This window comes from Rhinoraja longicauda, chromosome 7, assembly GCF_053455715.1.
Source record: "Rhinoraja longicauda isolate Sanriku21f chromosome 7, sRhiLon1.1, whole genome shotgun sequence".
Classification (NCBI taxonomy): Eukaryota; Metazoa; Chordata; class Chondrichthyes; order Rajiformes; family Arhynchobatidae; genus Rhinoraja; species Rhinoraja longicauda.
In genome coordinates, this window is record NC_135959.1 from 41,991,551 (window position 1) to 42,016,825 (window position 25,275).

The window sequence follows — 25,275 nt, forward strand, 5'->3', positions numbered from 1 at the left end:
CAACGGCCCTCACAGCGCCAACGACCCTCACAGCGCCAACGCCTCACAGCGCCAACGACCCTCACAGCACCAACGCCTCACAGCGCCAACGGCCCTCACAGCGCCAACCACCCTCACAGCGCCAACCACCCTCACAGCGCCAACGGCCCTCACAGCGCCAACGGCCCTCACAGCGCCAACGACCCTCACAGCGCCAACGGCCCTCACAGCGCCAACCACCCTCACAGAGCCAACGGCCCTCACAGCGCCAACGCCTCACAGCGCCAACGCATCACAGCGCCAACGACCCTCACAGCGCCAACGGCCCTCACAGCGCCAACGGCCCTCACAGAGCCAACCACCCTCACAGCGCCCACCACCCTCACAGCGCCAACGCATCACAGCGCCAACGACCCTCACAGCGCCAACTACCCTCACAGCGCCAACGGCCCTCACAGCGCCAACGGCCCTCACAGAGCCAACGACCCTCACGGAGCCAACGACCCTCACGGAGCCAACGACCCTCACAGAGCCAACGACCCTCACAGAGCCAACGACCCTCACAGAGCCAACGACCCTCACAGAGCCAACGACCCTCACAGCGCCAACCACCCTCACAGCGCCAAAGGCCCTCACAGCGCCAACGACCCTCACAGCGCCAACGACCCTCACAGCGCCAACCACCCTCACAGCGCCAACGACCCTCACAGCGCCAACCACCCTCACAGCGCCAACCACCCAGGTTCGATCCTGATCGTGGTTGCTGTCTATGTGGAGTTTGTACTTTCTCCCTGTGACCACGTGGGTTTCCCCCAGATGCTCCAGTTTTCTCCCACGTCCCAAAGAAGTGCAGGTTTGTAGGTTAATTGGCCTCTGTAAATTTGTTTCTAGTTTGTAGGGAATGGATGAGAAAGTGGGATAGCATAGAAGTACTGTGAACAGGTGATCGATGGCTGGTGTGGACTCAACGGGCTGTGTCTCTAAACTAAACAATATATTGAAACTTGCTCTCTAATGTCATTGGCGGGGTCGTACCTCATCCCATGGACTGCTCATTAGTGCCCAAGCAGTAATACAACACAAGGGTAATAAAAGCTGCCCTGACCATCACGCCCACATCCCATAAATAAATGATTAAAAAACCCATGGTAATCAAACAGTACCATGAAACATCAATAATGACTATGAGAGTATCACATACTGTTTTCCTTGTTTTATAGTTTTGTCGATTAAGTGATAAGGGATGGATGTGATCTGCAGGAATCAGCAATGTCTGTACAACAGCATAAATAACGTGGCCTCCCAAACTGCAAGCTGTGCCAGACATACACTCATGGAGTGCACCGCAAATATTCCGATATATGGGCGGCAGGTGGCACAGCAGGATAGTTGCTGCCTTACAGCGCCAAACCTGGAGTGCTGGAGTAACTCTACATTTCAGGCGGCATCTCCACCCTATCAACAACGAAAGAGCAGTCCTGAACTACTATCTACTTCATTAAAGACCCTTGGACTATCGTTAATCGGACTTTATCTTGCACTAAACGTTATTCCCTTTATCCTGCATCTGGACGCAGTGGACAGCTCAATTGCAATCATGTATAGTCTCTGCTGACTGGTTAGCACGCAACAAAAAGCTTTTCACTGTACCTCGGTACAAGTGACAATAAACTAAACTAAACTTTAGAGGTCCTGGATAGGTGACTGATTGTATGGGGGAGGGGGGTGAGAGAAAGCTGGAAGAGAGGAGAGGCAGGACAAAGTGCGGCAGGTAATAGGTGAACGCAGGCGAGGGAGGGTTGTTGATAGGCAGATGGTTGGACAAAGGCTAGAGATGAAAAAAAGGAGCGATACAAAAGGATTGAAGAGTCACGAATTGTGAAGCCAGAGGAGGTGGGGAGAGTCTACCTGTTTTACTTCTGCAGGGTGACCATTTCCAATAATAAATGATGCTTCAGGCAAATCCAATTCTGCCCTCTCTGTACAATCATTCAAATTTTCTACATCTTCTTAATATTGTTTAAAAACTGATAGCAAAGATTCTGGATGACTTTCCCCCTGCTGTTGCCAAGGTCACTTTAGTAGTTTAACACCCAATGGTATGAACATTAAATTCTCCAATTTTAGGTCATAAAGCCCCCATCTCCCCCTCTCATGCCTGTGCCTCTGATGCGCATCATTTTTCCCACTATCCTGCCCCCTTTCTTTTCTTCCTACCCCCCCCCCGCATCCCCTTCCATCTATATCCCTCCCTCTGGCTTCATAGGTCACTCCTCTCCTTCTCACCTCTAGTCTTTGCTCACCCATCTTCCAATCAACCCCCCTCACCCGTAAAGCAGATTATTATCTAAATGGTGTCAGATTAGGAAAAGGGGAGGTGCAACGAGACCTGGGTGTCCTTGTACATCAGTCACTGAAAGTAAGCATGCAGGTACAGCAGGCAGTGAAGAAAGCAAATGGCATGTTGGCCTTCATCGCAAGAGGATTTGAGTACAGGAGCAAGGTGGTCCTACTACAGTTGTAGAGGACCCTGGTGAGACCACACCTGGAGTATTGTGTGCAGTTTTGGTCTCCTAATTTGAGGAAGAACATTCATGCTATTGAGGGAATGCAGTGTAGGTTCACCAGGTTAATTCCCGGGATGGCAGGACTGACATATGATGAAAGAATGGGTCAACTGGGCTTGTATTCGCTGGAATTTATAAGGATGAGGGGGGATCTTATAGAAACATATCAGATTTTAAAGGGATTGGGTAGGCTAGATGTTGGGGGAGTTCAGAACCAGGGGTCACAGTTTAAGAATAAGGGGTAGGCTATTTAGGACTGAGATGAGGAAAAATCTTTTTCACCCAGAGAGTTGTGAATCTGTGGAATTCTCTGCCACAGAAGGCAGTGGAGGCCAATTCACTGGATGTTTTCAAGAGAGAGTTAGATATAGCTCTTAGGGCTAACAGAATCAAGGGATATGGGGAAAAAGTAGGAACGCAGTACTGATTTTGGATGATCAGCCATTGGCGGTGCTGGCTCGAAGGACCGAATGGCCTACTCCTGCACCTATTTTCTATGTTTCTTTGTATCCACCTATAATTTGCCAGGCTTTGCCCCACCCCCACCTTTCTTTTCCAGTTTTCACTCCCCCATTAGAATCAGTCTGCAGAAGAATCCCAACTCAAACCGTCGCCTATCCTATCTAGAGTTGCTGCCTGACAGAGAAATGTGAGGTGTTACATTTTGGGACTTCTAACAAGGGCAGGGCCTACACAGTGAATAGTAGGCCTCTGGAGAGTGTTGTAGAGCAGAGGGATCTAGGAGTGCAGATGCATGGTTCCTTGAAGGTTGAGTCGCAGGTAGATGAGGTGTCAAAAAGGCTTTTGGCACATTGGCCTTCATCAGTCAGAATATTGAGTATAGAAGTTGGGAGGTCATGTTGCAGTTGTATAAGATGTTGGTGAGACTGCATTTAGAGTATTGTGTTCAGTTCTGGGCACTATGTTCTAGGAAAGATATTGTCAAGCTTGAAAGGGTTCAGAGAAGATTTACGAGGATGTTGACAAGACTAGAGGGGCTGAGCTATAGGGAGAGGTTGAGTAGGCTGGGTCTCTATTCCTTGGAGCGTAGGAGGATGAGGGGTGATTTTATAGAGGTGTATAAGATCATGAGAGGAATAGATCGGTAGATGTATAGAATCTCTTGCCCAGAGTAGGGGAATCGAGGACCAGAGGACATAGGTTCAAGGTGAGGGGGAAAAGATTTAATAGGAATCTGAGAGATAACCTTTTCACACAAATGGTGGTGGGTGTATGGAACAAGCTGGCAGAGGAGGCAGTTGAGGCTGGGACTATCCCAATGTTTAAGAAACAGTTAGACAGGTGCATAGACAGGACAAGTTTGGAGGGATATGGACCAAGCGCAGACAGTACGACTAGTGTAGCTATGAGATGTTAACCAGTGTGGGCAAGTTGGGCCGAGGAGCCTGTTTCCACACTGTATCACTTTATGACTCTGACCTGCTGATTTAATCCAGCACTTTGTGTTTAGCTCATGATTTCAGCATCTACAGTTCCTTGTGTCGACAGTAAAATCAAGACACACAAAATTGAAACTATGGTAAAATAAAATCCTGTTCTTTTTACCCACAGCTTCCTGCTCGATCTACCAAAGGAGCAACTGAAAAGTGTACAAGAAACTATTTTTGAATGGACTTCCACTAATTCATCTTAATTTAAACGTTGTAGACAGGGCATTTTGGTCAGCATGGGCAAGTTGGGGCAAAGGGCCTGATTCCAACCTGGTTGACTGGATGGAAAGTTTTTAGAAAATGACAAACAACAGGATATAAAGTCTCCAATATCACTCTAAAGCTCCAGATTTAAAAAACAAGACAATGATTCTCCCTATAATGGTTTCACATTAAATGCTATTTGCTCTTTGTATTTTTTATTAAGACTTTATATTACTTTTTAAATTTCTGCAGCTTGAACTTTCTAAATCTTTTTACATAATTCAGCAGAACTTTCTGCCTGTCCTCTAGAACTCTTCCGCACTGGGGAATCTGTTCCTATCCAGATGGTTGTCACATAAGCACGAGGCTTTAATTTTTAATTTAACGTTGAAAAGAATTAAACTTTCTAGATCAGGCTCTCTGTGAAATAAAGATGGAGTTTAATGAGTCACGTAATTAACTTGCAGCTTGATGCACGAGCCTGCTACTTGGTGAATGGCATACAAAACAGGACTACGGCAAATGAGAGGAATGGTTATGAAATGAAGTGTTATTTATAAAAGGCATAACTAGGGTAGCAGTCAGAACCTATTTCCCCAGGGTGGAAATGTACACCACTTGAGGGCATAGCTTTAAGGTGAGAGGGGCAAAGTTTAACGGAGATGCGCGTGGTAAGTTTTTTTAGACAGAGAGTGGTGGGGGCCTGGAACACACTGTCAGGGGTGGTGTTGGAGGTAGAACTCCACACAGATAGCACCCAAGGTCAGGATCGCACCCGGGCCTCTGGCACTGGGAGTCAGCAGCTCTCCCAGCTGCACCACTGAGCTGCCAGAACGTACAAACTCCACACAGACAGTACCGGAGGTCAGGATTGAACCTGGGTCTCTGGCGCTATGAGGCGGCAGCTCAACCAGTTGCACCGCTGAGTTGCCAGAACGAGCAAACTCCACACAGACAGCACCCGAGGTCAGGATGGCATCAGCTTTACCAGCTGTGCCAATTTTTCAAATTGACCACATTTCAACTTGAAAAGTTTAGAATGCAGCTTGCAAACCTAAAAAAATAGTGCTGTTTGAAGAGCGTTTTGTGGATACACCCATCTGAATGGAACAGAATCTCATACAGCACGGCAGCATTATTCCAAATGAAATTTGGGATGGCACGGCGGCGCAGTGGTAGGGTTTCGATCCTGACCACAGGTGCTGTTGGTATGGAGTTTGTATGTTCTCCCTGTGACCGTGTGGGTTTCCTCCCACATTCCAAAGATGTGTGGACTTGTAGGTTAATTGGCCTCTGTAAATTGCCCCTCGTGTATAAGAAGTGGATGAGAAAGTGGGATAACATGTCATCGATGGTTGGCGCGGACTTGGTGGGCCAAAGTGTTTATTTCCACGCTGTATCTCTAAACTAAACTAAAGCATGGTCAGTTTCATCTTTCATGATGAGCTGTTTTCATTTTGAGTTCTCAAAATGTCATTTTAAATTCTGTTTATTTCCTGGTGGTTTTGATGTCCTCTGGCAGGACTTGACTTAGTAATGAGGATAGGAAGCACTTTTCAGCCTGTTTTTGATTTTAAATAATTTCAACTTTATTGAAGTGTGTACACAGTAACAGTAAGTGCCTCTTATTTACAGAGAATACCTTAATAGCAATGACCTCGGGGAGTGTATCAACTTAGAGTATTTTGTATCGTGGATTTGCACTGTCTCGGAATGATGACTGCAGTTCATATTTCTTTAGACTTTAGAGATACCCTGTATCACCCTGTACACTACACAATCATCCACCACACTTTTCATTACAATCATATCTTCCATTGTTCCCATTTACTCTAAAGTTGATTTAGGTCTGCTTGTGCTGCAGTCGATGCTTTGGAATCCTCCAGGAGCCTATCCCTTACTGTGTTAGCCCAGGCCCAAAACCACCCAGCAACTCACACTGATGTTGGCCAAGCAGCTTGCTCGAGGTCTGGACATCAAGCAAGGCCAGGAGGATGCATAAGAAAATAACTGCAGATGCTGGTACAAATCGATTTATTCACAAAATGCTGGAGTAACTCAGCAGGTCAGGCAGCATCTCGGGAGAGAAGGAATGGGTGACGTTTCGGGCGGAGACCCTTCTTCAGACTGATGTCGGGGGGGGGGGCAGGACAAAGGAAGGATATAGGTGGAGACAGGAAGATAGAGGGAGATCTGGGAAGGAGGAGGGGAAGGGAGGGCCAGAGGAACTATCTAAAGTTGGAGAAGTCGATGCATCGTGTTCCTATCACCATTACAGGGAGGATAGGATTCTCCCATTTTAGGTAACTACAAAATCCTCCCCCCTCCCTTCTTCCCCCATAAACCTCACATGCACCATCGGTCACAGGAACAGTTTATTCCCCTATTGTAGTGTGCCAAGTAGGCCGAAATAACAACAAGTAGTCAGGGTTAACGAAAGTGTGTTTACTGTATCTAGCTGGAACTCCAAAGGGAATGAGAGTCATGCGGTCCTTGACCTTTATACTCCCGGCTGAAGTCCGCCTCCTTGGATCGACCCATTCCCGTGCCGAAGGGTCGTGAGTGGTATGGCCCGACCCTCGGGAGCCGCCACACTATCATGGAAACCTTTGCTTATATTTCAAGAGTACACTTCAAAGATATGTTTTCATGAAACATCTGTTCTCTGAAATGTTCTGCAAGACAGGTTTTGCCTGTATTGCTGCAGATATTAGAATATTGTTAATTCATTCCATCGCCTACATATATCACGCTAATTGATATAGTCATTTACGAATTAGTTTTACACGCTGTTCCAGTCACATGTCTTTTATCTGAAGCAGACAAACACTCATGCCAAAAAACAAAATGCTGGAGGAACTTAAATGTGCAGGAAGGATCTGCAGATGCTGGTTTACACCGAAGATAGACACAAAATGCTGGAGTAACTCAGCGGGACAGGTAGCATCTCTGGATAGAAGGTCTTGACCCGAATCGCCACCCATTCCTTCTATCCAGAGATGCTGCCTGTCCCGCTGTGTTACTCCAGCACTTTGTAACTGAAACGTTGTGTGTCCATTCCTTCCACAGATGCTGCCTGACCCACTAATGTTCTTCCTGCATTGATTTTTAGTTTAGGATACCAGCATCTGCAATTCCCTCTCTTGCTCATGGGCACCCTGGCATGCACCTGGTATTGTTTTGAACTCTGTTTGCCAAAATTTATTATACATATTAACGACGGCTCTCCACTCTGTAATCTTTGCCACACTTTCCAACATTGGAAATCTTATTAACAGAATGAAAATACAACCTTAGTATATTGGAAAATACTAAAAAAACTGGACCGGTGCTTAGATGACAAAGGTTTAGAGGGATCTGGAGCAAACGCGGGTAGGTGGAACTAGTGTAGATGGGGCATCTTGGGCAGCATGGGAAGGTTGGGCTGAGTGGGCCTGTTTCATGCTGGATGACTCCATGACTCTAATCTCAAAATCAATGCCCTAAAACAGTTTTTAAGGCACTTGATCAATCTTGTACAGTTATTTGTGTTGTTCTTCCAAATGTGCCCATTGCAGAGCAGAATAAATAAAGTTAGATAAAGATGAGCCATGGAACATTGAGGGCAGCACAGCGGCGCAGTGGGTAGAACTGCTGCATTGCAGCATCAAAGACACGGGTTTGATTCTGACCTCAGGTGCCATCTGTGTGGAGTTTACACGATCTCCATGTGACCGCGTGTGTTTCCTCCGGGTGCTCCGGTTTCCTCCCACATCCCAAAGACGTACGAGATTTTAGGTTAACTGGCCTCTGTAAAATTGCCCTACTGTGTAGGAAATGGATGAGAAAGTGGGATAACATAGAACTAGTGTGAACGAGTGATCGATGGTCGTGTGGACTCAGTGGGCCTGTTTCCATGCTGCATCTTTCAATCAATCAATCAAATACAATGATAAGATCAAAGGATAGGAAGAGACCCATACACAAAAGATGTGAAAGTAAGAACAAAATGGTTGCAAGTTGAATTACCTTTAATATTTAGCTCCAGTTAACAAAGAAACTACTTTTCCAATAAATCTTACAATATTTTACTTCAAGGAACTATCTCCCACAGCTTGTTCAGGCATTATCTAAGTATTCCGAAGCAGACATATGCTATAACACTGAATAGTTTATGCAGCCAAAATTACGACACAAATACATCTAACCAATGGGAAATTATTTTAATCTTGTCACATTACCTTATCAAAGTGTCATCATCCACAATCATAAGCCAGGGAACCTCAGGAACAGCTTTACTAACAAATCGTTTAAGAATTGCAAATGTTTTGCCACAGTGCCCTGAAAAATACACAAGAAAATAAGTCTAAACTCTTTTAAAATAGCAGAAGTTCGATAAATTTGATCTCAGATCCAATTTTCTGAGGTAGCTTGTTTGACGAAAACTGTAGAACATATGAATTGCACAAGGGGGGCACGATGGCACAACAGTAGAGTTGCTGCCTTACAGCACCAGAGACATGGATTCGATCCTGACTACGGGTGCTGTCTGTATGGAGTTTGTACGTTCTCCCTGTGACTGCGTGGATTTTCTCTGGGTAATCCGGTTTCCACCCACACTCCAAAGATGTACAGGTTTGTAGGTTAATTGGCTTCAGTAAAAATGTAAATTGTCCCTACTGTGTAGGATAGTACTAGTGTACGGAGTGATCGCTGCTCAGCGTGGACACGGTGGGCCGAAGGGCCTGTTTCCACACTTTATCTCTAAAGTTTAAAGTCACTGTAAGTCTCTTGACCCTGAAGAAGGGTCCCGACCCAAAACGTCGCTGGTTCCCTCCACCGATGCTGCCTGACCTGCAGTTCATCCAGCACGCTGTTTTACTCAGGATTCCAGAATCTGCAATTCCCTCCAGCCATTTAAAAAAATCATAAATGATCTAATTCTAACCTCAACACCACATTCCCCTCCATATTTGGCTTCCCTCTCTCTCATCAAGAATGAACGGCACAGTGGTGCAGCTGGTAGAGCCACTGCCTCACAGCGCCAAAGTCACAGGTTTGATCCTGAAATCAGATGCTGTCTTTGTGAAATTTGCAATGTTCTCCCTGTGGTCGTATGGGTTTACTCTGGGTGTTCCAGTTTCCTCCCATTTTCCAAAGAAGGCCGGGTTTGTAGGTTAATTGGCCCCTGTAAATTGTCTTTAGTGTGTAGGGAGTAGATAATAAAGTGGGATGACGTAGAACTAGCGTGAACTGTGATCGATGGTCGGCATGACTTCAGTGGCCAAAGGGCCTGTCACCATGCTGTATCTCTGAATTAAACTTAGCTTGCCTGGCACAATTCCTTCAAACTTTGTCTCTCTCACCTTGATGCTCTGCACTCTAGTATTTGACTTTTCCATCCTGGGAAAAAGTTCTAACTGTCTACCCTGTCTATGCTTCTTATAATTTTATCGATCTTCTATCCAGTCTCCCCGCAACCACATTCCAGAGAAAGCAATCTATGTCCATCCAACCTCCCTGCCTGTAGCTAATACCCCTTAATCCAGGCATCATTCTGGAAAACCTCTGCATCCTTTCCAAAGCCTCCACATCTTTCCTGTAATAGGGTGACCAGAATTGCACACAATGCTCCAACTGTGGCCTAACCAAAGTCCTATAAAGCTGCAGAAATAAAGAACTGCAGATGCTGGTTAATACACCAAAAGACACAAAGTGCTGGAGTAACTCAGCGGGCCAGGCAGCATCTTTGCAGAACATGGTTAGGTAACATTTCGGGTCGGGATCCTTTTTTGAAACGTCACCTGTTCATGTTCTCTAGAGATGCTGCCTGACCTGCTGTGTTACTCCAGCACTATGTATCCTTTCCTCTAAAGCTACATCATGACCTCCTGACTTCTATTCAATGAGGGCAAGCCTACCATATGCCTTCTTCTTCACAGAGGACAGTGAATCTTTGGAATTATTAACACTAGATTAATTACTATGTTCATTCACTGCAGAGATTGTTAGATTTCTCAACATTAAAGGATACGGAATTAATGTCACATAACGAGGTCTGAGATAGATTAGCTCTGATCTCAATGAATGAAGGATTCGGCTTGAAGGGCTCATCTTGATCCTATTTCTCACGTTCCTGTGTAAGCGTAACCTTCTCAATCACTTTTTTTTGTCAGAACAGATAAGGCCCTCAGGGTCTGGAACTGGCTCGGAGAGGGAAGCTGCCGCTGACCCAGGAACTGGCCCGGAGAGGGAAGCTGCCACTGACCCGGGAATCCACCCGGAGTGGGAAGCTGCCGTGGACCCGGGAATCCACCCGGAGAGGGAAGCTGCCGTGGACCCGGGAACCGGCTCGGAGAGGGAAGCTGCCAAGCTCGGACCGGGGAGGAGGGTAGATGCCACGATGCCACTGGACGCTAGACAAAGGGACAGTACGAAGAACCGGGCTCTTACCATCAAGCTCGGCTGCGGGAGGCTCCCCCGGGGCACGAAGGCTGACAGTGGCCAGGCAAGGAGAGGGATGACGGTTCGCGGGGCGGAGGCGACGACTGCAACAGGCCTTTATGGCCAGCTGTACTGGGACTGTGAAAATAGCACCAAACCTGGCAACTCTTGTATATGGACTTTGTACTTAATCTTGGATTGTATTTTTGTATGGCAATAATTTACTGAACTGTATGCCAAAACAGAACAGACCCTTGGAATAGGTGATAATAAAGAACCATTGGAAAGTGGCTGAATGGACAGATTTAATATAGAGAAAAGTGTTACACATATTAAACTGAAGAATAGGGAACAATATATTGTAAATGGTGTGCAGGAACTGAAAGACCTGTGCGTGTGCTTAAAGTCCTGAAAGTGGAACGACACATTGAGAAAATGGTCTGTTAATTAATTCATAAGATTATAAAAGTAGAGAAATTATGTCAAATTATAGGCCTCAGCTGAATTATTGCAACGAGTTCAGGTCAGGCCACTTTAGGAAGAAATTATAAAATGATTACCAACAACCATCTGCCTCTTGAACACTGCACATCACTAACCTCAGGACTGTACAGTGGTGCAGCGGGTAGAACCGTTGCCGCACAGTGCCAGAGACCCGGGTTCAATCCTGACTTTGGGTGCCTGTGTGGTGCATGCACGTTCTCCCTCTGACACTGACAACATGGGTTTCCTCCAGGTGTTTGGGTTTCCTCCAGGTACTCCGGTTTCCTCCCACATCCCAAAGATGTGCAGGTTTGTAGTTGAGTTGGCATCTGCAAATTACACCTAGTGTGCCCGGAGTGGATGGGAAAGTGGCATAACAGAGAACTAGTGTGAACGGGTGACCGATGTTCAGCGTGGACTCTATGGCCAAAGAGCCTGTTTCTATGCTGTACCACTAAACTAGATGACTCTCTGGCCCCAGAAGTGGATCTGTAATCACGCATTACAATCTCCCCACTCTTTTAAACCTCTACTCCAACAACAGCATTTCTGACTTTTACATGTACACTGTGGACGACTCGTATGTAATCTTTCCGCTGACTGGAAAGCACGCATCTAAAAGCTTTTCACTGTACCTAGGTACACGTGACAATAAACGAAACTAACTAAACTCTCCAAACGAAAATTTTCCCCTCATTTAGAAATTGGCTCTGTGCAAAAGATTCTCACAAAGGATTCTATGTGTAAACTCGATCTATTCCTTTCATGATTTTGTTCACCTCTACAAGATCACCCATCATCCTCCTGCGCTCCAAGGTATAAACGTTCACTAGTTGGAACAAAATGTACCATTGCATTTATGAAAAAGATCAATGAAAATCCTAACTTAGTTTAATTACCGACAGTTCTGCTCAACCAATTATTTGAAACACTGCATAATAAGACATTTGGATAACGAGTTTTGACATTCATGTTACGTATCCAAGTGTTTGATTTATGATGATGGCAAAGGTTGAAAGTAATCTTTTTTTAGACAAAAAAAAGCAATAGAAAATCATAAATCAATTCATTAATGCAAGTCCTGCCACTTTACTTTCATATTTAGCTCGCTGGTGTTGGTTTCCGGTCTGAGGATGACTATGACTCCTACCAGCCTGCAAGATGATTATCAAAAATAACAGCAGGATCTTGATCAGTTGGGCAAGTGGGCTGAGGAGTGGCAAATGGTGTTTAATGCAGATAAGTGCAAGGTGTGCATTTTTTGGAAATCAAACCATGGCAGGACCTTCAAAGTGAATGACAGGGCCCCGAGGAGTGTTGTAGAGCAGAGTCTACGCCGACCATCGATCACCCATTCACACTAGTTCTATTTATCCCATCCTTAAAACTAGAGACAATATACAGAAGCCAAATCATCTGCAAACCCGCAGGTCTGCAGGTTGTGGGAGGAAACAGGAGCACCCAGAGAAGACGAACACAGTTACAGGTAGAATCTACAAACTCCGTACAGGCAGCACCCGTAGTCAGGATCGAACCCAGGTCTCCGACGCTGTAAGACAGCAACTCTATCGCTGTGCCACTGTGCACCAATCAAGATTTTTAGAGAACATACAACAGATACATGGATAGGAAGGGTTTAGAGGGATATGGGTCAAATGTAAGCAAATAGTATTAGCCCAGGGTGCCAACTTAGTCGTTAGTGGGGACAGTGGGCCGAAGGGACTATTTCCATGTTGTATGGATCTCTGACTCCAAATAGACACAAAATGCTGGAGTAACTCAGCGGGTCAGGCAGCATCTCAGGAGAGAAGGAATGGGTGATGTTTTGGGTCGACACCCTTCTTCAGACTGATGTCAGGGGAGAGGGCGGGACAAAGATAGAAAGTAATCGGAGACAGGAAGACAAGTGGGAGAACTGGGAAGGTGGAAGGGCAAGAGAGGGAAAGCAGGGACTATCTGAAGTTAGAGAAGTCAATGTTCATACTGCTGGGGTGTAAACTACCCAAGCGAAATATGAGGTGCTGTTCCTCCAATTTGTGCTGGGCCTCACTCTGACAATGGAGGAGGCCCAGGGCAGAAAGGTCAGATTGGGAATGGGAGGGGGAATTGAAGTGCTGAGCCACCGGGAGATCAGGCAAGTTAAGACGTACTGAGCGGAGGTGTTCAGCGAAACGATTGCAGAGCCTGCGCTTGGTCTCGCCGATGTAGAGAAGTTGACACCTGGAACAGCGGATGCAGTAGATGAGGTTGGAGGAGGTGCAGATGAATCTCTGCCACACCTGGAAAGACTGTTTGCGTCCTTGCATGGAGTCGAGGGGGGTGGTAAAGGGACAGGTGCTGCATCTCCTGCGGTTGCAGGGGAAAGTACCTGGGGAGGGGGTGGTTTGGGTGGGAAGGGATGAGTGGCCAGGGAGTTTTGGAGGGAACGGTCTCTGTGGAATGCAGAAAGGGGTGGAGATGGGAAGATGTGGCCAGTAGTGGGATCCCGTTGGAGGTGACAAAAATGTTGGCTCAGGACTATTTTTTTCCTATGACTCCAAATATATCACCTGAAATACTGAATCATCCATTGGTTGTAAAGGATTCAGTTTGCTTTTACACACTCTGCTTCATTCCATTTTGGTCACCCTGTTTTCGGAATGATGTTGTCAAGCTGGAAAGAGTGCAGAGAAGATTTACCAGGATGCTGACAGGACTCGAGCACCAGAGCTCTAGGGCGAGGTTGAGCAGGCTAGGACTTTACTCCTTGGAGCACAGGAGGATGAGGGGTGATCTTACATAGGTGTACAAAATCATGAGAGGAATAGATCAGGTAAACGCACAGTGTCATTTGCCCAGAGTAGGGGAATCGAGAATCAGAAAACATAGGTTTAAGGTGAGAGGGGAAAGATAGAAACATAGAAATATAGGTGCAGGAGTAGGCCATTTGGCTATTTGAGACTGCACCGCCATTCAATATGATCATGGCTAACCATCTAAAATCAGTACCCCGTTCCTGCTTTTTTCCCCCATATCCCTTCATTCCTTTAGCCCTATGAGCTAAATCTAACTCTTTTGAAAACGTCCAGTGAATTGGCCTCCACTGCCTTCTGTGGCAGAGAATTCGACAGGTTCACAACTCTCTGGGTGAAAAGGTTTTTTGTCATCTCAGTCCTACATGGCCTATCCCTTAAGGGCCTGTCCCACTTAAGCGATTTTTTTGGCGACTGCCAAAGTCGATGCAGATCGCCAAAATTTTCATTTACCCGACAACAATGACCACGACAATGCCGAGTCAGGTCGAGATTACACCGTCTTCGGAAACATCGTGAAATTCCCATGCTGTCAATGCTTCTCTGGCGTCCTAATTTACGCTGAAATCACTGACAAGTCGGTAAGTACTTGAGAGTTTTGAACTGTAACATCTTGTATGAGTTACTTAAAAACCAAGCTTCACTGTAACAAGGCATAAACTGGATTTACTTCCAGTTTACTAATAGCAGTATTAAAAAATTAATTTAAAAAGTGGTTAAGTGGATTTTTATGAAAAGTGTGTGGGCATTCTTTGAAAATGTATGGGAGATGTATATCTGGTTTCTGGGTTGCATATCAGGGTTGGGAGCCCACTTTAAATGTAATGGTTGATGGCCATAAACATGGCGAAAATTCCCACCCTTACCTGACCGTCAAACTGTTGCCTCCAATCTACCTGTCAAATTTCCTGACGGTAAATAAATTGGTTAAACACAAGCATTTTACGGTATTTTGAAATGACTTTATTTATTTTAATATTATGTGCTTCTAAATGCATCTAAGAGAACCTATCAAACCTGGGGACAGCATGCGACAGCGCCCGCAATAAGCAACGATACCTGGCGACAAGCCAGCTGTCGCCGAGAAATTTCACTCCGGATGATTTCTCAGCGACGCGCTGAGATCCACTACGATTTTTGGAAGACTCCTCACGATCATGCCCGCGACACCCCGGCGAACTGTTGGCGACAGCCTAGTCGCCGGCAGTCGCCTTAAAATCGCCTAAGTGGAACAGGCCCTTTACTCTTAAACTGTGACCCCTGGTTCTGGACTCCCCCAACATCGGGAACATTTTTCCTACATCTACCTCGTCCAATCCTTTAAGAATTTTAAATGTTTCTATAAGATCCCCTCTCATCCTTCTAAATTCCAGTGAATGCAAGCCCATTCGACCCATTCTTTTATCATATGTCAGTCCTGCCATCCCGGGAATTAACCTGGTGAACCTACACTGCACTCCCTCAATAGCAATAATGTCCTTCCTCAAATTAGGAGATCAAAATGCACACAATACTCCAGGTGCGGTCTCACCAGTGCCCTGTACAACTGCAGTAGGACCTCCTTGCTCCTAAATTCAAATCCTCTCTCATTGAAGGCCAACATGCCATTAGCTTTCTTCACTGCCTGCGGTACCTGCATGCTTACTTTCAGTGGCTGATATACAAGCACACCTAGGTCTTGTTGCACCTCTCCTTTTCCTAATCTGACACCATTCAGATAATAATCTGCCTTCCTGTTTTTGCCACCAAAGTGGATAACCTCACATTTATCCACATTGCCTGCCATGCATCTGCCCACACACCCAACCTATCCAAGTCACCCTGCAGCCTCATATCATCCTCCTCGCAGCTCACACTGCCACCCAGCTTTGTGTCATTCGCAAATTTGGAGATGTTACATTTAATTCTCTCGTCTAAATCGTTAATATGTATTGTAAATAACTGGGGTCTCAGCATCAAGCCTTGCGATCCCCACTAGTCACCGGGGAAAGATGAGAGGAAAGATAGGAACCTAAAGGTTAACTGTCACACGGAGGGTGGTGGGTGTATGGAACAAGCTTCAAGAGGAAGTAATTGAGGCAGGTACTATCACGTGATCACAACATTTAAGTAACATTTAGGCAGGTACATGGATAGGATAGGTTTAGAGGAGTATGGGACAAATGCAGGCAGGTGAGACTAGTGTAGATGGGACATGTTGGCCGGTGTGGGCAGTTTGGGCTGAAGGTCCACGCTGTACCACTCTATGACTCTGTGACTCTATGAGTGCTCTACACTTTTAAAAATAGCAAACTCTTTGCTTGCATCTTGTGCAACTCCATAGGCAGTGAAGAAAGCTCTCTGTTTGACTTTGACGGCTGTCCAACTGGATTGAAAGATTTGTACCTCATTCATCAAAAGGCAGCCCAATGCCTGACAATCCGATCTGCTGATAGATACATAGAGCTGGAGTAACTCAGCAGGTCAGACAGCATTTCTGAAGAAAAGGAATAGATGACTTTTCGGGTCAAGACCCTTCTTCAGACTAAGAGTCAGGGGAAAGGGAAATGAGAGATATAAATGGTGATGTATAGAGATATAGAACAAATGAATGAAAGATATGCCCAAAAAGTAAAGATGAGAAAGGAAACAGGCCATTGTTAGCTGTGGCCCAGGTGAAAACGAGTATAGACAATGAGACTCAACAAGACGACTTTGAAGCTGGTATGACTTGGGTGGGGGAGGGATGGAGAGAGGGGGGGAATGCGAGGGTTACTTGAATGAGGAAAAATCAATATTCATATCATTGGGCTGTAAGCTGCCCAAGTGATATACGAGATGCTGTTCCAACAATTTGTGTTTGGCCTCACTCTGACAATGGGGAGGCCTAGGACAGAAAGATCAGTGTTGGAATGGGAAGGGGAATTAAAGTGTTTGGCAACTGGGAGATCAGGTAGGCCTAGGTGGACTAAGCTAAGGTGTTCAGCGGTCAGCCATTCTACGTTTGGTCTCGTCGATGTGTAAGAGTCCACACCTTGAACAACAGATACACTAGATGAGGTTGGAGGAGGTGCAAGTGAACCTCTGCCTAACCTGAAAGGACTGTCGGGGTCCCTGGACAGAGTCGAGGGAGGAAGTATAGGGACAGGTGTTGAATCTCCTGTGGTTGCAGGGAAAGGTAGCTGGGGAAGGAGTGAGAAGGGATGAGTTAACCAAGGAGTTGCAAAGGGAACGGTCTTTGCGGAAGGCAGAAACGGGTGGAGATGGGAAGATGTGACTAGTGTTGGGATCTCGGTGATGGTGGTGAAAATGTCGGAGGATTATGTATTGTATGCGACGGCTGATGGGGTGAAAGGTAAAGACGAGGGGGACTCTGTCCCTGTTGCGACTAGGGGGAGGGGGAGCAAGAGTGGAGCTGCGGGGTACTGAGGTGACACGTGTGAGGGCCTCATCTATGATGGAAGAAAGGAACCCCCGTAATCTAAAGAATGAGGACATCTCGGTTGTCCTGGTATGGAACACCCATTCATCTTGGGCGCAGATGCGGCGTAGACGGAGGAATTGGGTGCAGGGAATAGAGTATTTGCAGGAGGCAGGGTGATAAGAAGTGTAGTCTAGATAGTTGTGGGAGTCAGTAGGTTTATAATAGACATCAGTTGATAGTTCATATACTGTGATGGAGACAGTGAGATCAAGAAAGGGGAGGTTATAGGGACAGGTGTTGCATCTCCTGCGGTTGCAGGGGAAGGTACCTGGAGAGGGGGTGGTTTGGGTGGGAAGGGATGAGTTGACCTGGGAGTTGCGAAGGGAACGGTCTCTGCAGAAGGTGGAAAGGGGTGGAGTTGGGAAGATGTGACTCGTGATGGGATCCAGTTGGAGGTGGCGAAAATGTCGGAAAATCCTATCCACTGCTCTTAACCCTGACTGCAGACCAACACGGGCAAACTTCCTGCAGTGCACCTCATCCCACAACATGAACTGCTGAATCACATTGAAGCTTATTTCTCATTCAAGGCAAAGGCTCGACCATTACTGCCTTACGGTTTACCATTACGGTCAGGCAGCATCTCTGGAGAAAAAGAATAGGTGACGTTTCGAATCAGATCCCGAATCTATCAAAAGAATGATAGACACAGAGTGCTGGAGTAACTCAGTGGGTCAGGCAGGATCTCTGGAGAAAAAAAGTGGGTGATGTTTCGGGTCGGAATCCATCTTCAGACAATTATCTCAAGAATAATTGGTTGTGTTCTAATTCATTTATTATTTAGATCTGCAAGATTAGTTCATGCAATCGAACAATGAAAACACATTTCTGTCACCGTGCATGAATTGTTTCCACGATACTGGGACACTGTCAGGTTTTTTATCGTAAATAAATGGAAAAGAATGAAACGTCTACATTTTTCTTGTGAAATATTGATGTGGGAATCCAGCATGTTGGCGACCTACCTCTTTCAGTGTTTGGTATCCCCAGGTACAGCGTTGGGATTGAACTGTCCACGTGATCGCTGTAGTATTCTATCAGGGCTACTTCCTTTTCCCAAGTCTTCTTGACAATGGGTACTACAGGATAGAGGAAAAACATTGCTTGGAAATAATTCTAAATAAAACTAGAACATTTAAATTTAAACATGAGAACCGAATAATGCTATCTCTGCGGCTTCAGGGGGAGCCTGCTGAACCGGACCTCCGTGGCCGAACGGAAGACCCGGCAGATTGCGGCCTGGAAGGGGAAGCCACCGGTCCGGCCCCCCAAAGACCAGGAGGATGGAGCCAGCAATGGTGGATGCGAAGGGAGAGGTGAGAGGTCGGGAGGAGAGCAGAAGGAACTGGGGTCTGTCCTACCGCACCCTCGTCATCGGCTGCGGGAGGCACCCCAGGACACGAAGATGGACGAACGTCTAAGGAAGGAGACGTCTGGAGGCCCGCAACAGCCTGGGACTTGCCTGGAATAGGCACCGCTCACAAGGACTGGAGCATGGACTTTGAAGATGGCGCCAAAACATGGCGCCTCTTGCATGCGGGCTCAGTAATCTATTCCTGTAAACTTGCAAATCGAGGGTGGGGACCTGCTAATCAGCAATGGTGGAGGTGTTTACCCGGAAGGCCACATGATGCAGAAACTGCCCCGGATGCAGCCGGACGCGCTGAGACAGATAATACTCTCAGTCAGTTCTTTTGGGCAGGGGATGTGGATGGTGATTCTGACTTATGCAAAATCTGACTTCCCTAAGGGTTCGATCTTGACTACAGGTGCTATATGTACAGCGTTTGTATGATCTCCCCGTTACCTGCGTGGGTTTTCTCCAGGTGCTCTGGTTTCCTCCAACACTCCAAAGACTTACAGGTTTGTAGGCTAATTGACTTGGTAAAATTGTAAATTGTCCCGTGTGTGCGTAGGATAATGTTCGTGTGCAGGGATCGCTGGTCGTCGCGGACTCGTTGGGCCGAAGGACCTGTTTATCCGGCTGTATATATATATGATATATATATGATAAACTAAGTTCACTGAATGTAACTGTTTTGTTAGTCGGGGAGTGCCTGTACATATACATATGTTATATATATTACATAGATTCAGGTATGCCTATCCAAACCACTGCACAGTCCCAATTGAAAGCTTTAACAAAAACACATAATATTTGGACACTAGATTTTGGGTTACATGATGCAAAATGCTTTAAACGTGCAATACATCAGGCACTCACTTCTTTCCCGATGGAATTTTTGGCAAGTTTTTACTGCGAAAAAGATGTTTTCCTTCTCTACTAATTTACCCTGTAAAACGATAGAATACAAAAAATCAATTTACAAGCTTATATCAACTTTACACTTAGGAACTCGACAAAAACTAAATTTAGCCAAGTGTTAAGTTCAGAGTGTTTAATTGTCATATGTGCTGACAAAGAACAATGAAAGTCATAGAGTCATACAGCATGGAAACACACGTTTTGGGCCCAAATTGCCAACCAAAATGGCCCATCTACAATAGTCCCACCTGCCTGCATTTGGCCCATATCCCTCTAAACATTTCCTATCCATGTACCTGTCCAAATAAATGTTGTGATAGTACCTGCCATGACTACCTCCTCCGGCAGCTTGTTCCAAACAACCCACCACCCTTTGTGTGAAAAGGTTGCCCCTCAGGTTCTTATTAAATCTCTCCCCCCCCCCCCCCCCCCCACCTCACTTTCAACTTATGTCCTCTGGTTCTTGAATCCCCTTCTCTGGGTGAAAGTCTGCTAAAAAATAGTGCATTCACCCTATCTATTCCCCTCATGATTTTATACACCTCATCCTCCTGCGCTCCAAGGAATAAAGTCCTAGCCTGCCCAACCTCTCCCTGTAGCCCAGACCCTCGAGTCCTGGCAACATTCTCGTACATCTTCTCTGTACCATTTTCAGTTTAACAACATCCTTCCTGTAGCAGAATGACAGAAATTGAACACAATACTCCAAATGTGGTCTCATCAACGTCCTGTGCAAGGAAGGGACGGATAGAGATTGAAAGAGGCTGCCCGGGTTTGGCCCACAACAAACCTCAAAAACCTTTCCTATCCATGTTTTAAACGTCTTTAAATGGCACCATTGTGGCCGTCTCTGCAGCTCGATAAATATACGTATCACCCTCTGCGTGAAGAAATTGCCCCTCAGGTCTTAGTTTAGTTTAGATACAGCTTGGAAAAAGGCCCTTTAGCCCACAGGGTTCGTGCCGACCATCGATCAACTGCTCACACTAGCTCTACATTATCCCACTTTCGCATCACACCAGAAGCAATTTACAGAGTCCGATTATGCTACAAACCCGCACGCCTTTGGGATGTTGGAGGAAACCGGAGCACCCAGAGCAAACCCACGTGGTCACAGGAAGAACGTGCACACTCCACACACAGACAGCACCTGAGGTCAGGATCCAACCCGGATCTCTGCCATTATGCGGCAACCACTCTACCAGCTGCACCACCGAGGTGTCCTCTTTTAAATCTTTCCTCTCTCACTTTGCCCTCCAATTCTAGACTCCTTGACCCTGGGAAAAAGACAGACCATTTACTTTATCTTGGTCTCTCATGATTTTGTATATCTCTATAAGGTTTCTTATTACTTTTGATTTTCCAAACTTACCCCATTAAGTCTGAAGGGAAGATTACAAAGACCACAGTGGAATGGGAATGCAATGGTTTATAGTTGCAATAAGGTAACAGAATGTCGACAACCTATGAGGATGGCCATCAGTTTAGGGATGTCTAGCTTAGTTTAGAGGTACAGCGCGGTAACTGGCCCTTCGCCCACTGAGTCCACAACTGGCCCTTCAGTCCACCGAGCCCTCACCGACCAGTGATCACCCCGTATGCTAACACTATCCTACACACTGAGGACAATTTATAATTCTTACTGAAACCAATTAACCTACACGTCTTTGGAGTGTGGGAGGAAACCAGAACACCTGGAGGAAACCCACATGGTCACGGGAAGAATGTGCAAACTCCCTACAGACAGCATCCACAGTCAGGATCAAACCCGGGACACTGGCGCTCTAAGGCAGCAACTCTACACTGGCGCTCTAAGGCAGCAACTCTACACTGGCGCTCTAAGGCAGCAACTCTACACTGGCGCTGTAAGGCAGCAACTGTACACTGGCGCTGTAAGGCAGCAACTGTACACTGGCGCTGTAAGGCAGCAACTGTACACTGGCGCTGTAAGGCAGCAACTGTACACTGGCGCTGTAAGGCAGCAACTGTACACTGGCGCTGTAAGGCAGCAACTGTACACTGGCGCTCTAAGGCAGCAACTCTACACTGGCGCTGTAAGGCAGCAACTATACACTGGCGCTGTAAGGCTGTAAGGCAGCAACTGTACACTGGCGCTGTAAGGCAGCAACTCTACACTGGCGCTTTAAGGCAGCAACTCTACACTGGCGCTGTAAGGCAGCAACTCTACACTGGCGCTGTAAGGCAGCCATCATGCTGCCCCAGTACTTATGCCTCTTGAAACAAACCTCCCAAAGTCAATTACAAATGTGTGACAATGTTTGAACGGATGACAAAATGGTCAACATTCAACCACAGATATATATCTTAATAATCCACTCACACAGAATGGAAGATAGGTATGAAATGTGGTGGCACAGTTGGCTGCTTCAGATGAGGTTACATCTTCCGTACAAAACTCCCTCACCGGTGTCAGCGAGGGGCCCTCAGACCTTTGTGAAATAAAAAGAGCAATCTGCAAAATAAAAATTCTGTTAATCTCCATTCCAAATCCAACAAAAAGCAACTCAAAATTAAGGTTATACACAAAGTGCTGCAGTAACTCAGCAGGTCAGGTAGCATCTGTGGAGAACAAGGATAGGTGGCGTTTTGGGTTGGAACCCTTCTTCAGTCTGATTGTGGTAGCGGGAAGCTGGAAAAGGGAGGTGGGAGCGGGACAAAGCCTGGCGAGTGATAGGTAGATAGATACAGGTGAGGGAGTGGGGTCGATAGGCAGATGGGTGGATAAAGGCAAAAAGTGTGTGGTAAGGAGATAAGGAGAGAAGGGCCGTGAAATGTGATGTCAGAGCAGCACAGTGGCGCAGCAGCAGAGTTGCAGCCTGTATGAAGTTGTGTAAACAAAGACAAGTAGTTAAACTTCATTATGTGCTTTATTGACCACGAGGCTATGGAACAAAGACCAAGCCTGTGCATTCCATTCGAACACGTCCCAGAGTCTGTCCGAGCCTCCCTCGCATGCATGCGCTAGATAAGACATTCCAGTAACAGTCCGAGGGAACACCCGACATGGATCAGGAATATAGTGACTGATCTACACCGCCTTACACCGGCAGAGACCTGGGTTCGATCCTGACCTTCGGTGCTGTCTGTACGGAGTTTGTGTGTCCTCCTGTGACTGCGTGGGTTTGCTTCAGGTGCTCCGGTTCCTCCCACATTCCAAAGATGTCCAGGTTTGTAGGTTAATTGGCTTCTGTAAATTGTCCTTAGTGTGTCGGATAGATCTAGTTTACGGGTGATCGCTGGTCAACACAGACTCAGTTGGCTGATGGGCCTGTTTTGATGTATCTCTAGACTAAACTAAACTAAACTAATTCAGGCGATGGAATTAAGGTAGAAGGGGACAGGGAGAAGGAGAAATGGATGCACAGCCAGATGGGGCACAGGAAAGAGAGCAGGAGAAAGGAGGTAGGATTTGTAGGTTAGTTACCTAATATTGGAGAATTCAATATTCATACCGCTGGTTGTAAACTATCCAAGTGGAATACGAGGTGCTGTTCCTCCATTTTGCGTGTGACCTCACATTGGCAATGGAGGAGGACCAGGACAGATAGGTCAGTGTGGGAATGGGAAGGGGAGTTTAAATGTTTAGCAACTGGGAGATAAATTGTAGCATCTGGCTTAAACATGTCTGTAGCATCTGCAGATCAATACTCCAAAAGGTTAACTCCATTTAAAACCAGCCTTCTCCACTTCAAAGTAGGATACAAGGAACTGCAGATGCTAGTTACAAAAGAAAAAATAATAAAATGCTGGAGTAACTCAGCGGGTCAGGCAGCATCTCTGGAGAACATAGATAGGTGACATTTCATGTCAAGTCACTTCTTCAACCAAAAGTCACATATCCATGTTCTTCAGAGATGTTGCCTGATCCGCTGAGTTACTCCAACACTGTGTTCCTTGAAAAATGGGATTTGCTGGCTGTCATTTTAGACAGCACAGAATTGCAGTCAGTAGAGCTGTTACCTTACGGTGCCAGTGACCCGGTTTCGATCCTGACTATGGGTGCTGTCTGTTCGGAGTTTGTACGTTCTCCCTGTGACGGCATGGGTTTTCTCCGAGAGCTCTGATTTCTTCCCATACTTCATAGACGTACAGGTTTGTACACCTGGCTGTGCATCCATTTCTCCTTCTCCCTGTCCCCTTCTACCTTAATTGGCTTCTATAAATTGTAATTGTCCCTAGTGTGTAGGATAGTGCAAGTATACGATGCACAGCAAATTGTTTAGAAGGATGAGGGGGGACCTCAATGAAACTTACCGAATAGTGAAAGGCTTGGATAAAGTGGATGTGGATGATTTACCACTGGGGGGGGGGGGGGGAGTCTGGGACCAGAGGCCACAGCCTCAAAATAAATGGACATACTTTTAGAAAGGAGATGAGGAGGAATTTATTTAGTCAGAAGGTGGTGAATCTGTGAAACTCATTGCCACAAAAGACTGTGGAGGCCATGTCATTGGGTATTTATAAAGTGGGAATTGACAGATTTTTGATTAGTAAGGCTGTCAGAAGTTATGGGGAGAAGGCAGGAGAATGGGGTTGAGAGGGAAAGATAGATCAGCCATGATTGAATGGCGGTGTGGACTTGATTGGCCAAATGGCCTAATTCTGCTCCTATAACGTGTGAACTTATAAATGGCTGGCATGGCTGATTCTTACTTCATCGATGTACATCATAACTCTTCATCGACAGTGTTTTAAAGAAATATTATTGGAATATCTTAAATGTGCAAGTCAGCATGCAGATCGTTACACAATAAAATGCATCTTTACACAACACAAATGAGGAAAGATGAAAGTAATCAAAGCATTTTCAATGACTCTAACACACGGAAGGGCTGATGGTAGGTAGCAACCACTTACACCAATCTAAGCAATCTCCACTATTACTCACCTCATGTTTCAAGTCAATAGTAAAATCCGAAGAAGGCTTTTCATTCCTCAATTGTTTTGCAAGTCTGTTAGAGATGAAGTTAATGCAAAAGCTGAGTCTGAATATATCGCTGAGAGTCAATATTCTCTGTGATATACTAAATTAAATCATTTTCTTGCACTCTGAGGCGTAACGGTTAGAATTTCAGACACAGCAAAGGATCAAATTAAACTGGCACATCTGCACATTTGCCATCATAAAATAGTTTACTTTAGAGATACAGCGTAGAAACAGTGATCTCCCACATTAATACAATCCTACAAACACTAGGAACAATTTACAATTTTACTCAAGCCAATTAACCTACAAACTTGTACGTCTTTGGAGTGTGGGAGGAAACCGGCGCACCCGGAGAAAACCCACACAGGTCACAGGAAGAACGTACAAACTCTGTACAGATAGCACCTGTCGTCAGGATCGAACCTGGGTCACTGGTGCCATAATGCAGCAACTCTACCCATGCGCCACCGTGTCACCATGTACCTCAAACATGATCTCAAAGTACAATTAAAGGTACAAAATGCTGGCGTAACTCAGTACGTCAAGTAGATAAGGATGAAAGAGGCCCCTCAGGTTCATATTAAATCTTACCTCTTTTTAGTTTAGTTTAGTTTAGAGATACAGTGCGGAAACAGGCCCTAAACACTCCACCGGGTGGCGCCGTCAGCGATGGCAGCCTCGCCTAAGGTCTGTCTATCT

General features: G+C 46.0%; 1 protein-coding gene across 2 annotated transcripts in view; it reads right to left on the minus strand.

Annotated features, from left to right (window-relative positions):
- Positions 1-25,275, minus strand: part of b3glcta (beta 3-glucosyltransferase a) — a 72,230-nt gene that overhangs the window by 16,404 nt on the left and 30,551 nt on the right. For both annotated transcript variants that reach the window (XM_078403040.1, XM_078403039.1), the window contains exons 8-12: positions 24,538-24,601; positions 21,970-22,101; positions 19,587-19,656; positions 18,328-18,441; positions 8,422-8,521 (exon numbers count right to left, since the gene is read on the minus strand). In XM_078403040.1, coding sequence (XP_078259166.1) covers positions 8,422-8,521; positions 18,328-18,441; positions 19,587-19,656; positions 21,970-22,101; positions 24,538-24,601 — 480 coding nt within the window. The remainder of the gene's footprint in view (positions 1-8,421; positions 8,522-18,327; positions 18,442-19,586; positions 19,657-21,969; positions 22,102-24,537; positions 24,602-25,275) is intronic.